This window comes from Chlorocebus sabaeus, chromosome 21 (assembly GCF_047675955.1).
Source record: "Chlorocebus sabaeus isolate Y175 chromosome 21, mChlSab1.0.hap1, whole genome shotgun sequence".
Classification (NCBI taxonomy): domain Eukaryota; kingdom Metazoa; phylum Chordata; class Mammalia; order Primates; family Cercopithecidae; genus Chlorocebus; species Chlorocebus sabaeus.
The window spans coordinates 39,918,275-39,932,088 of NC_132924.1; the positions used below are offsets into that span (position 1 = coordinate 39,918,275).

Consider the following 13,814-nt stretch of genomic DNA (forward strand, 5'->3'; position numbering starts at 1 on the left):
AGTTAGGCTAGTTTACTGCCCACTCGTGTTTGAATCTGAAGGTAACTTTAAGGCACAGCCTTCGGATTTAAGTGCAGAAATGTTTTCTGCTAAAAACAGCATACATTTATGCAAAAAATAAACATGCTACAGTATGAAGATGGAACGTAGAGTTTAAGCCTCTTCACAGTCAGAAGCTGCTAAGGACTAAGTTTTGGCAGAGACTCTGCAGAGGTTAAATAAGCTGTGACTCCTAGGCCTGTCTCATCCTTCACCTGTCCTAGGAGAGAATGTAGAGCATAAAAGCCCACATGGTAGGCTGCTTTGTTTGATGGTGATTTTTTGCTATGAGTAGCAACATAGAGCTGTGCCAGCCTGGAGGCCCCAGGTCTCCTTTGGCTTTCTTTGCAGAAGCTGTTTGTGTGGCAGTTCATCAGTTCTGGCCAGCAAGTCCCCAGTTTTTTGCCAGCACGATATTAAAATCCTTCTAAAACCCTAATGGGCATCATTTGTTAGCGACGTACTTATTTTCTGTTCTTTAGTGAAGTGATGTCTGGTTATTTGAAGCATTTGTGTTTCTAGTGAGAGAAAGTGAATTACCCCAGAAGTCTTCCCTCCCACCTGCCCCCAAGTCTGTGGACTGTGACGTGTTACATAGATCATGATATAGCTTACAGTTCAGCACAGGCCCCTGCAAATTTTATTTTAGAATCCAGTGAGAAGAAAAGCATTGTTGCCTCCCAGCCCAGCCCCCTACCCACCCCTGTGGGAACTGGCGAGCCTATCTTTCCTGATAATGGGATAGTGCTGTAACCTTGGTTTCCAGGGGTCTGCTGGCCGGATGCGAAATAGCCACAACCACGTGCTAGACTTGTGCTCTTCTGTCGGGTCTGATTCTGGGCTGCTGTGGACAATTTGTTCTTTCCTTCCTTCAGGCCTCTGTAGTGAGCCGTTCTACATCTGTTAAGGAGAGGCCTGTAGATGATGAGGATGGTAGATAAATAGATCAAAACTGAAGTTCTTTCCTGACAGTGTCCCCTAAAATTGGGTTCCTTTGCCGTACACCATTTTGAATTCTGAAGCTATTAATATGGAAAGTTCAGGGTATTAAAAAAAATAGGTAAATCAGTGCCGTATAGTCTTTTTTCTCACTTGGCTTGGTGTGGATATACCAGGGTTGGCAGTTATCTGCATTTTTTTTCTCCCTCTGTCTTATTTCTAACTTTAGTCCAACGAGAATTTGGGGTTGGTGGTGGTCACTGGGGAAGAAGCAGAGTCCCTGAACTGATCCTGGGCCCATATTGGTGCCATTCCACGCTCTTGGTAGATTTTCAGAATTCCCAGATAATGGTTCCCAAAGTTTTCTAACTTGTGGTCATGGAAGGATGCCCAGAAGATGTCCTGGATCTCACGTACTTAAACCTGTCTCTGTACCACTAAAAGTCCCGTCACATCTAAGCCGTCACCTAGGTGATGTAACCCTGTTACTGCCTTCCATATTTACTGTGTTCTCACTTGTAAAACGGAGCAATGTTTGAATGCTGGAGACCTCTACCATGTGGAATTTGAACACGTCAGGTGAGGATTTATGGAGTTTACTGAGTGGTGTTTTGCTACAACCTGTCGAGGTTCCTGACCTGGTTTCACCTCATGGCTCTGAGGGTTCCAGGGAAGGGAAAGGTGCCCCTTGACTGAGGACCCAGTGGCAGGTCATCTGCCTGTCCTGGGTCACTGCCCTGAGGTGCAGTCAGCTCTCCCGCCCCGTTACTCAGGAGTCTGGTTCCTGCATTAGAGGAGACCAGTCAGCATTTTCCCCCCATAGCACCCTTTCCTGTCTGAAGATCACATCTGTCAGGCATACCCTTTTTTGTGACTGTCTCTCCTCTTGCTGGCGCTCCTTGGTCGTCCCTCGGTGGAGGAGCCCACCCTGTCAGTGTTTCGCTTACAGCCCTCACGCTCCCAATGAAACCCAGTTCTGTCATGGGTATGACAGTGCACTGTTCGGTAGTAGGTTGCCTGCTCTTTGATTTTATTCATCAACCAATTTCTTGGACATTTAAAGGAAATTCAGAGGGAACTCATAATATGAAGGGAAAGCTTTTCATTTTTCATGTTTTTTTCTCATATGCTGTCAGAGTTGTTTTAAATGCATGTCTTTTTTGTGGGTCTGTAACAGTGTCTTTGTGCTTTTTCTTGCTCTTATTAGGTCGTGGAGTCAGATTTGAGTGATGATGGCAAAGCATCTTTGGTGAGTGAGGAAAAGGAAGATGAAAAAGAAGATAAGGCTACCCCAAGAAGAAGCAGGTCTAGAAGAAGTAGTATTGGTCTTCGAGTAGCCTTTCAGTTCCCCACCAAGAAGCTGGCTAACAAACCAGATAAAAACAGTTCTTCCGAGCAGTTGTTTTCTAGCTCACGCTTACAGAATGAGAAAGAAACAGTTCTTGGAAGAAAGAAAGGCCGTAGACAGGTGATGCAAAGGGAAGATTCTACCTCTGAGTCTGAGGACGACTCTCGGGATGAGAGCCAGGAGAGTTCGGATGCTCTGCTGAAAAGGACCATGAACATCAAGGAGAACAAAGCCATGGTGAGGCTTCACGGAGGGCGCCTTGGGAGTTGGCATCAGGCTCTGGCAGCAGTTGCTGGGCTCCCAGAACCACTTTGAACCACTTTGCTTCTATAGGTGCTGCTGTTGCTTTGGCTTCTGTCAGGAAAATGTACTCTGGGTATTGTGTATCCTTTTTCTTTTCCAGAACCCAGAGCGACTGTTACATGATCAGCTCTGGTTTGGGAACAGAAAGAGAATCCCCAGGACCATTTTTAGCCCTTACATGGTGCCATCATGCTGCTTACTGTTGACCAAGCTAAGTTCTAAGTATATAGTTGTGTTGGGGATGACAGGGGCTGAACAACTGGCCTGTTCCCAGCAGAGTAAAGCAGGGGAAGTGGGATGTCACCAAGTCCACTGAGGAGCTGTGAGGAGCAGGTTGGGCAGGTAGCTTTTCACCATGGAACCACTCTTCTGTGGTGACCGGCCCTGGTTCTGAGACTTCTCAAGGAATGGAAGAGGTCTAGGAATTAAAACAACCTCAACAGTGTTAATTCACTCTAAAATGTCTTCATTAGAACAACGAATGGAACAAGGTGAAATCTTTGTTACATATATTTGGTTTTTCTATATGTAATCAGTTACTGTTAATCTGATCATTGTAGAGAATCATTGTTTGCTTCACAATTGCTTATCTACAGAGTTTTTTTTTAAATAGTTCTACCACTTACCACTTTTAGCATTTTTGTGTTTTTTTAATCTTTTCCTTTTAAAAAAATAATGATGTAGTGATACTGTATATGCAAGCTTATATGTCTAATATAAATTACAAAAATGGAATGCCTACTTTTGGGTTATTTTTATCCTAAGAAACATTTTTACTTAGCTAAGGGAAATTTTCAGCACTGTATCCATCTACATCTTTAAAGTAAGAGCTATTTTCTTTATGATTTTTTTGGTGGCACTCATATAATTGTATAAACTAAAATGAATCCTAATTAAATTCTCTGGCATATTAATGCCTATTATTTGGTGTTATTAGTTGTTCACTTAGGAATATCTTCATAAATTACTTTGATAATTTATTTAAAGAATCAGATTTTTGGCGCTCTAACCATCGAAATAATCTTAATTGAGCTTTTTCTTTTTTGAACATCCTGAAACTTGAGACTCACATGTGCAAAATGAATTGTCCCAGGGTCACACTGCCTTGGATTAGCCTCCGAGTCAGGATCGGAACCTCATGCTCTAGGTCTTGATCATTCCAGGACTGTTTTCCTGGTGTTGTGTTGTCCTTATATATAAGGAATAGGCTAGTGTTCATTCATATGAATGATGACATCAGCATCTCAGGTCTGGAGATAAAATCTTTACATGTGAGGTTAAAAGTATAACTGTTGTGGGTTATGTAAACTATTCAAGTTAGGTTTCTTATGATAGCAAAATGGAAGACTTGAGATAGGTGTTGGATGACCTAACCCTGGAGCACTATTTATGTAGATCCTTTCTTATGTTCTGAACTTCAGCTTGCCCAGTTATTGGCGGAATTGAACTCAATGCCAGATTTCTTCCCAGTACGAACCCCGACCTCAGCTTCTGTAAGTAGAACTCCTTATAATTATACCAATACTGATATATGGTGATCAGCCACCAGATGGCTTTTATTCAAGAGAGTCCCCAGTTGCCTCTGTCTGTGCTCTTGATTTCAGAGGAAGAAAACAGTGAGGCGAACCTTCTCGGAGGGACAGATCACGCGGCGCATGAACCCGACCCGGAGTGCACGGCCTCCTGAGAAGTTTGCTCTAGAGAACTTCACTGTCTCAGCCGCCAAATTTGCAGAAGAGTTTTACAGCTTCCGAAGAAGGAAGACAATTAGTGGGGTATTTTCTGACTAATACGTGAATTCGTTTTGTCTGAGCTACCGTTCCTCCAAACGTGAACGCACATCACTGTCACCCCAGGGCTGTTTCTGACCCTGTGGGTCTGCAGCAGCTGAGAACTTGTATTTCTATCTGCTTCCCAGGTGATGCCATTGCTCCCGAGATCATACTTTGAGAAGCAGCCCTGGTCTAAGCTGGAGGTCACAGAGAGAGTCTTTTATCCAAGCCGAGCTGAGAAGCAGCTCATTTGTTAGGACCCTGCTTGGATCTCTGCTGCAGGCAGTAAAGGCCTGTCCACAGCTCCAGTTAGCTTTGTGGTGTCCACTTCGTGGAAAAGTGCAGTGATTCCTCCTTGCCTTTCTATTTTAGGCATGAGGCATTTCAAGCGATTTCAGTTTGGAGGGAGAAACTTTGGACTCATTTGTGGGTTTAGCTGATCAGTGTGGTTCACCTCTTCACAGAGTTTACAGCAAAGAACCAAAAACCTTGATTTTCTCCTTCATGACTGTATCGCCTTGCTGAGAAGGAAGCTTGGCAGGTGGCAGGAGCTCAGTAAATAACTAAATGAAATGGCTGCAGGGAAATAGAAGAGGGACAGGGTTAACATTAATGGATCTTTGAGAGTTTAAAATATTTATAATTTTTTTTATAACTGCTCAAAACATCTCACTCCAGGTTCTGCCTGTGTTCACTGTGCAGGGGAAATGCCGGGAGTATAGACGACGTCACCGTATATCTTCTTTTCGGCCAGTGGAGGATATCACCGAAGAAGACTTAGAAAATGTTGCCATAACTGTTCGAGATAAAATCTATGATAAAGTTCTGGTAAATTATATCTTATGGGTAATTTGCATGATTGTCATTCTTATTAGGAGTCTAAAGCATTGCTATTTGAAATCTCACTTGTTTTTAAACTCTATCAGGGCTTATGCCATCTCACCAAGGGCTCAGAGCCAGGTTCTGAATTGGAGGGTCAAGGGTCAGCTGTACCTGGGAGGCAGCCTAGTGCAGTAATTCCCATCAGGACAGCAGTCTCTCTTAGGGATGCGTACAGTCTGGGGGAAGGGAAGGGTATAGTTTAAAAGGGATTTTTGTATGTGACTTATGGTTTAAATATTTATATAGTTTTATGTTTTAAATACTGAAAAAAGTTAGTGTATTTGGGGGGTAATATAACCATAGAAAATAAAGTTTGGCAGAATATCTGGTAGGAAACAGGTTACATTTCTTGTAAATGGTGATTTAGAGGGAGGCTTTGTGTTTTGCATTTTTTTGTGTTTTTCTGGATAATGGGCCACTGTCAAGATAGTATTAAAATGCTTTAAATTTAGTTGTCAATATTAAAAAAAATAAATAGATTTCACATTGACGATATGCAGGTGTGCAGAGGTAGGCTGGGGCCAAGGTGATGCCACCCAAGGCTCATTGCCACTCAGTCACTTGTCACCTTTCAGGGGCTCTGCCACCCCTGACTTAAGCTTTTCTCTGGTCTCTCTTCCTGACAGCCTGATCATTTCATTCCTTCTGGGTCTCTGCTCAGCCTCATCTGACCTAATAAGCTTCTCTGGCCACAGACCTGTGATGGTTACATTCTAGAGTAGTAGTCCCCATCCTTTTTGGCACCAGGGACTGGTTTTGTGAAAGACAATTTTTCCATGGATTTGCGGGGTGGGCAGGGGATGGTTTCAGGATGAAACTGTTCCACCTCAGATCATCAGGCATTAGATTCTTTTAAAGGGTACACAACTCAGATCCCTCACATGCACAATTCACAATAGATGGTTTGTGCTCCTATGAGAATCTAATGGTGCCACTGATCTGACAGGAGGAGGCAGAGCGCAGGCGGTTATGCTCGCCCACCCGCTGCTCACTTCCTGCTGTGCAGCCCGGTTCCAAACAGGCCACAGACTGGTTCTAGCCTGGGGGCTCGGTACCCCTTGTCTAGAGACGATGCTATGGTTCTTAGGAAAACAGTCCTGCTTCATTTGAGGAGACAGGTGGTACTTCTTCATACACTTGGAAATGCACATGATGGCATCTGGCCTCAGTGGGCATCAGAATATCCCTGTGTTCACCTGCTCACTGCCTTCCCCCCGTAGGGTAACACGTGCCATCAGTGTCGCCAAAAGACCATCGACACCAAGACAGTGTGTCGGAACCAGGGTTGCTGTGGTGTGCGAGGACAGTTCTGTGGACCATGCCTGCGGAACCGCTATGGGGAGGATGTCAGGTCAGCGTTGCTGGACCCGGTAGGTGCAGTGTTTGCATTTGTTGTAAATTGTATTGATGAAGGAAGCAAGCTGAGGATGGGCTTCCTGGGTTCTCACTGGGAACTGGGAGGTCCAGAACTCTGGTTTTTCCCTTCCATTTGTGTCTTAAGGCTCCAGGGAAAATGAAAAATAGGGATTCATTCTGGAAAGAGAGCAAGCTGACCAGTGAATAGAAGAATTTGTTAGATTTTCCATTGTCAGAGCAAAACTTGCTTACAGTCCTCTAGTTTTAAACAAGTAATCCCTGTACCTGTCCTTCAGCAAAGTGATTTCCCTCTCATTTGTTTTTCTGGGCCAGGCTGAGAGGGAGGTGTACACTGCAATATTGAGTGCTTTCTGTGTGCCTGGCACTGTGCAAGCTGTCGCTCACTCTTATAAATTCGTTTAATCCCATGAAATAGGTGTATAACCTGTCTCTCTCTCAGCTCCCTTGGTAAAATGAGACATAGTATCATGGTGAGTAAGTACGACCTTGAGCCTGGGGCAGTCCTGCTCCCAAGTGTGGCATCTTAGGCAGCAGTCATGGGGTAAATATATCGTCCTCAATTGACTAGCATAAACTGCTGCTCAGGTTAGTCATTCAACAATAAGCACACATTGAAAGGGCTGAAATTCACACCTTGATCTTTTGGAAACCTTGTGTTCCTAAACCAGGGCTGACATCCTAGGCCTGTGACCTGCACACTCACACAGGGCCCTGTGCTTGGCCAAATGCTTGTGAAACTCTCCATAATTTTTAAGCTGGGAGCCCTGAAAGGTGTCATTTTTCAGTGTTTGCATGTGACGTGGGGTGATCAGCCTTCCTGCCTCGTGAGGAGCCCCCTGGGACGTAGACTGAAAGATGCCATGTGATTAAAGGTTGGAGGAGAGGCCAGCTGAGCCAGTCTGGATCCGAATCCCAGTTCTTGCCAGAGCCTGTAGATAATGAGCGAAGTGTCTGCTGTCATCTCTCTGTTAGGATTGGGTGTGTCCCCCCTGTCGTGGGATCTGCAATTGCAGCTACTGTCGGAAGCGTGATGGCCGCTGTGCCACAGGAATCCTCATTCATCTGGCCAAGTTTTATGGTTATAACAATGTTAAGGAATATCTGGAGAGGTAAGTCTCTAGCAGCTTAAAAACAGCTTGAAATCCCGAGGCTGAGCATGGGCGATCCTCTTGGCAAATAGTTGTTGCCTTCCTCTGTGACTTATATAAACCACGAGTGCCATCTATTCTGTATCTCTTTGCATTGGAAAAGCTCAGGCCTGATATTTTCCCTATTAGGGAATATTCTCCTTTGCTAGATTTTTCAACTCAACTCCATGTTGCCTGTAACCAAAATTTCTCCTTGAGGTGTATGACAGAAATGGAAGGAGTAAACAAGGCAGGCTGAGGGGAAACGACACAGATTATGAAAAGGCAGCCATAATCCTAGTGCAGAGAGAGAGTTCAGGGCAAGAGGACAGAATGTGAGCTACAAGTTTCATTAATGTGATAAACTCTGAATCGTGGTTCTGGAATGCGGGAGTGAGGCAAGTCGTGCTTTGAGCGTACTGTACCGGAGGGTGTACCGATATTGATGCAGAAAATGTCAGGATTTCGAGTGTCAGGAGATCTGGGTTCTGGCTTTGTACTCTTAGATGATTATAGAACCTCTCAAGCTTTGTACTAATTACTTACCAAATATTTCTCATCTTTTTCTCAGCTTACAAAAGGAGCTGGTAGAAGACAATTAAGAGGAAAACAGAACCAGCCACCTAACCATAGAGTACTCCAACAAGACATGCATACCATTTGTGCCTAAGATTTTTTACGGTTGTGTTTTTATACGGAAATTCTTTGTAGAGATTACCGTTTCTAAATACTATTTTTTTTAAGATTGTTTATATGCTTACAAAGATTTCTCAGGAAGACAGCAGAGCAGAGGAATCTATATAGATGTATGCACAGACCTATTTGTATACTGAACTTTGTTCAGTGATTAAAAAGCACAGTTTAAATGGGGTGGGGTTAAAGTTTGGATAAGTTAGAGAGAAAACATTGTATGAGCAGCTCCTGCCTTGATCTATCTTTGGCTTCCCAAACAGTAACTCCAGGCCAAGTTTGCCTTAAGCACAAGTGACCACAGTTTAATAGACCACACACATCGTTTAACCTGCTCTTGGTCATTGAAAATTTACACTGAACAAAGTGCAATTAACTGCAGAACAGTTTTATTAAAACTTGACTGAACAAAAGGGGACCGTCAACATTGTAGACACTGGAGGCCTCACAGAGTGCTAGCCTCTTCCTTCAGGACTCACCTGGGGCCTGCTGCTTTTATATTTTGAAAGAGTTTAAGGGCTAATAATTTTTAATTTAATTGGTTAAGAACTAAAATCTCCCTTCTTTCTGGCTGCATTGCTTTTGCATGTTCAGATGTGATATACGTTTTTTTGAGATGGAGTCTTGTTCTGTTGCCCAGGCTGGAGTACAGTGGCGCAACCTCGGCTCACTGCAACCTTTGCCTCCTGGGTTCAAGCGATTCTTCTGCCTCCTGAGTAACTGGAACTACAGTTGTGTGCCACCACACTCTGTTAATTTTTTGTAGTTCTGGTAGAGATGGGGTTTCACCATGTTAGCCAGGATGGTATCGATCTGACCTCGTGATCCACCTGCCTTAGCCTCCCAAAGTGCTGGGATTACAAGCGTGAGTCACCGTGCTCAGCCCTGAATAAGTTTCTAATATTTTGTCTGATTTTCACTCTCCTTTCTTCACTTTTTAAGGATAGCGTTGAAAAAACAATGCACGTGTGAGTTACTAAAAAGTTGTAATAGAATACATTAATGTGCATGGGAACAGTGCAGCAACACAACAGAAAATCCTCACTGCACTCCAGCCGAGGCTAGAGTTCTTACACTTCTAGCAGCAGAGCCACTCCGGCTAGAACCCATTTTGCGGTCTTCTCTTTGCTCTTCAGCCTAAAGGTCCAGATGTAGCTGGGGCCTCTCAGTTTGGTTCTGTATACAGGGCACTCATATGTCTGTTTCGTTTCTTGTCTCTCCACGGGGGTGGCTTTTGCAAAGATGACCGGCATAGGGCATGTCAGCTCCTTGAGACGGGCTTCGACAATGGTTCCTGATTGGGTGTCCCAGCGGGCGCCTATAGCAAAAACACAATGGTTGCAATTGTGTGGCAGGTTGCTACTGATGATCAAGTTGTTTGATGCAATAAACATTCTGGTTTTTGTCAGATTTTTTTGCTTGTCAGTGGTATTTTTACTGAGCTGGCCAGACTGAGCTTTGACAGGTAGGTTACCCTGCCTGCAGTGGAGGCGCCGCTTTGCTTCCATGCTTAGTGGCTAAACTTTCCTGTGGAAGTAAGCTGATTTTATGAAGTGGGATTCTAACAGAATTCACATACATTAAACTAGTTTGCCCTCCCTTTAAATCTGCAGTTCAACACATTCCCTCCCCGTCGCACCTTACTCTCTTACACCAAGTTCCAGTCGTTCATTTATGTCAGAACTTGTGGCACTTGCTTTAAAGTGAAAAAGGAACATCTTGGTGTAGGGACTAAATGTCCTATAGAATAAATACGTGGCCAGATAAATTTGGAAAATATTGCATAGTGTAGCCCCCTCTCAGAGATTCACCCTACACAGTTGCATCTTCAAGGCTTAGAGAAGTCTTGTAGTAAAATATTAGAGCAAATTTACGGACAGTTTTTAAACAGTAGAAAAAAGATTTTGAAATGATTATATTGAAAAGCCAAATAATGTGAATTCGGTCTAAGTCTAAAGTTATTCAGTGGCATTACCACCCAGATATATTTGCAAAATTTAAGTGGAAGAAATGAGATAATGACTAGCATAAGGTTACTGTGTGAGTGAGGAGATGCTGAGCAACAGTAAGAGGACAAACAACCGATCTGAACCTGAGTAAGAAAAGGTTCCCCACTTACTCCTTGGGGTGTCTTACCCTCCATGAAGAGTCCGTGGAGGTATGCACCTTCCCTTGGCGGGTGGCCATAATCTTCCTTTGTTTTTTTGGTAACATCAACAGTCAAGCACGTTTTATCCAGTGGCCACTCATTTTTTCGAGCCATCGTCTGCATGATTGCTTTGGAAACATAAACATTGAATAGGATAAAAATGTTGCATGTAAGGTTCCCAGGAGCTACCAGTAAATTGAGGCATCCTTTAGTCCCATAGGGTGTTTTAGGTTCTTGGGCATTTGCACGTGGCTGCGCTGCAGCAGGCTTTGACCAACTAAGGCCTGCAGGACAAGCTCGCTGTTTCTGTAAATAGTTTTATTGGAATAGCCACAGCCATTTGTGTATTGTCTGTGGTTTTTGCACTACAATAGAGTAGCTATGCGGCCCTTTCCAGAAAATGTTTACTAGAGGACACCGTGCCCCACCTCACTTGGCTGCTCTTGCTGCTATAGGAGGCCCTTTCCCTCCTGCTGCTACTCGCCTGTCCAGGACTTTGTTTCCTCTGTAGCTGCTGGTCCTTTCTGTAATGGCTGCTGCTTGAGGATTGGTTAGCAGGGCAAGGAGATGCCATCATAGGTAAACAGGGCAGGGCTTCTGGTAGGGTATGGTCCTGTCTGCATCAGGGACTGCACTGCCTCAGCCCTTACCCGTTAAGAAGGACTGAGGGTTGAAGAAGCCAGAGAGCCACACGACAGCCGGAAGGGCAAGGTCTTGTGTCCAAGTATCGAGTTCTCGGCATCGCAGGAGGAGGTCATTGAACCTAGTTTACGGGAGGTAGGAAGAAATAAACGTGTTCAGTAAAATAGCCATTTTCCAATATGTTCTGGTGGTGGGGGGCGGTTACGGCAGGGTGGTGGTAGAGAAGTATACCACTGGTAGCTGGTCAAATCCTTCCCTGACAATTTGCAGGGCACCACCCCTTTAAAGGGCTAGTTTGTTTCCCATTGGAGACATGATGCCTGTAGCTCTTAACAGTAGGGCAAGATACACTGAGGAGTGTGGAAAACTCATTTCCATTTATGCAACAACTTCTATTAGAGCCTCTTCATGCTATATGGTGACTGTACAAAGGTCCTCACCCTGTGACTTGGACTGACAAATGCCAACTTGGAGGGATGGACAGGGTGTCTGCGGACCAGGGATGGCAAGGCTGTGATGGTGGTTACAAGACCAGAGTTGCCAGGAAAGCCAATAGGCAGAGGGAACAACAAGTGCGGAGGCAGTGGAGCACGTGACAGCAGTCTAAGCACGTGCAGTAGCTGCCTGAAAGGGGGGAGGAAAAGGTTAATCAGGAAAACAAGTCAGCCACGAATGGCATGCCAGTGGTTTGAGAATTGCTGCTGTTACGTACATGTTCTCGGCTCCTCACAATTGGGCAAGGTAGGAAATATCTGCAGTTGACCTATAAGGAAGCTGGCTCACAGAGGCTAGGGACAGATGAACCTCTGATAAAATTAAGAGACAAGTGACACCTTGAATCGTCAGTTTCAGAGGCTGCCTAAAGGGGACCAGGAGAATGGAGTAGAGAGAGCATAGCCTCGGTGTAAAAGCCAGAGTTCTCCAGAAGGAAGGGCTGGCACTGAAGTTTTCTAGGACCATGTCTGCTTCAGAGTTGCAAAGGAAGTGGGGGTGAATGAGGAAACACCCTAACAAACCACATGGCAGAAAATGTCTGCCTGAGATACTTGGCTGACTAGGCTGTGAAGAAGAAAAGGTTCAGAATACTCACGTTCAAACTTATGTCACCACAAGGACAATTCCTGTGCCTGGACCTATATTAAATTCTTCCAGATAGCTAGATCAGAAAAAGCATACTTGACGGTAAGAAGAAGAAACAGCATAGGCACCACACAAAGGAAAAAGGCGAAGAACAAGAAAAGCAAAGGCAGGCAGCCATTTCTCTCAAAATGTTGCCATCATGAGGATAAACACTGCAGCCAATTTGTAACAACTAAAACAAGTGATTGTTGATACAAACAAGATCATGACTTAGAAGGGATCAGGTAGGAAAAAGTAAAGAAATTAAGTTTGAAGACCCCAGAAAAGAAGTAGAAAATATAGAAATGAAGCAAAAGGTGAAACAGCATAAGGGAGAATAACAAAAATAAATGGAAGTGAAGAGGTAAAGGGTTAGAGTGAAAGCAATAAAATGAAAGCTGAAATGAGGCCAGACGTGGTGGCTCACATCTGTAATCCCAGCACTTTGGGAGGCCGAGGCAGGTGGATCACTTGAGGTCAGGAGTTTGAGACCAGCCTGGCCAACATGGTGAAACCCCATCTCTACTAAAAATAACAAAGGTTGGCTGGGCATAGTGGCACATGCCTGTAATCCCAGCTACTAGGGAGGCTGAGGCAGGAGAATTGCTTAAACCCAAGTGGCAGAGGTTGCAATGAGCTGCGATCACGTCACTGCACTCCAGCCTAGGCAACAGAATGAGAATCTGTCTCAAAAAAAAAAAAAAAAGTAATTCTACAAAATTTGAGTTTTCCTAAATTATACCTTTGAATCTATATAATCAAGGGCACATCATGTTCCAAGAAAATTTGGTAGAGAGTAATCAATACTAATATAAAGAATAATATGAACAATAAAGATAAAGAATCCCTGGATGGCCAGGGGAAAACATGAAGCCATTTGTAAAGGGAAAAGAAGTATGCTAGCTTTTGACATCTCCATGGCAGCATTTGACAAGAGGAGAGTGATGGCTACAAAGGCCTCCAACTGAGGGTGTTACTATTTTTTAATAACTAACCAAACTGTCATTCGGGTATAGACAGAAAAGTATATGGCATGAAAAACCACCAGCAAATCCAACAAACAGGAAGGTTTATAACCTAGGAAGTAGAGAAGTCTTGAAGAAAATACTTATTTGTAAGTATATTTCAACTTCTCAGGAAAAGAGAATAGTCATAAGATAGTCATAAGAAGGAAAACAGGAAATTATGAAACTAGGCTGAGCACCCTTCCAAAAATATAAACAACCTGGAACTGAAAATTATGGGCAATGAAATACATTTTATTTTTTGAGACAGGGTCTTGCTCTGTCACCCAGGCTGGAGTGCAGTGGCATGATCATGGCTCATTGCACCCTTGACCTCTTGGGCTCAAGCAATCCTACCACCTCTACACCTTGAGTAGCTAGGACGGCAGTTGCATGCCACCACACCTGGCTAATTTTTATTTT

General features: G+C 44.0%; 2 protein-coding genes across 5 annotated transcripts in view; one reads left to right on the plus strand and one right to left on the minus strand.

Annotated features, from left to right (window-relative positions):
• CDCA7L (cell division cycle associated 7 like) overlaps positions 1-9,887 on the plus strand; it is a 45,668-nt gene extending 35,781 nt beyond the window's left edge. For 2 of the 4 annotated variants that reach the window (XM_007981906.3, XM_007981907.3), the window contains exons 4-10: positions 2,186-2,563; positions 4,051-4,122; positions 4,234-4,404; positions 5,080-5,229; positions 6,504-6,653; positions 7,633-7,769; positions 8,359-9,887. In XM_007981906.3, the coding sequence (XP_007980097.2) occupies positions 2,186-2,563; positions 4,051-4,122; positions 4,234-4,404; positions 5,080-5,229; positions 6,504-6,653; positions 7,633-7,769; positions 8,359-8,389 (1,089 nt within the window). In that variant the 3' untranslated portion in view covers positions 8,390-9,887. The remainder of the gene's footprint in view (positions 1-2,185; positions 2,564-4,050; positions 4,123-4,233; positions 4,405-5,079; positions 5,230-6,503; positions 6,654-7,632; positions 7,770-8,358) is intronic. The other 2 variants (XM_007981908.3, XM_007981909.3) reach the window with 1 other exon arrangement.
• DNAH11 (dynein axonemal heavy chain 11) overlaps positions 9,100-13,814 on the minus strand; it is a 370,125-nt gene continuing 365,410 nt past the window's right edge. The window contains exons 80-82 of the mRNA XM_038004732.2: positions 11,277-11,389; positions 10,614-10,754; positions 9,100-9,795 (exon numbers count right to left, since the gene is read on the minus strand). Coding sequence (XP_037860660.2) covers positions 9,548-9,795; positions 10,614-10,754; positions 11,277-11,389 — 502 coding nt within the window. The 3' untranslated portion in view covers positions 9,100-9,547. The remainder of the gene's footprint in view (positions 9,796-10,613; positions 10,755-11,276; positions 11,390-13,814) is intronic.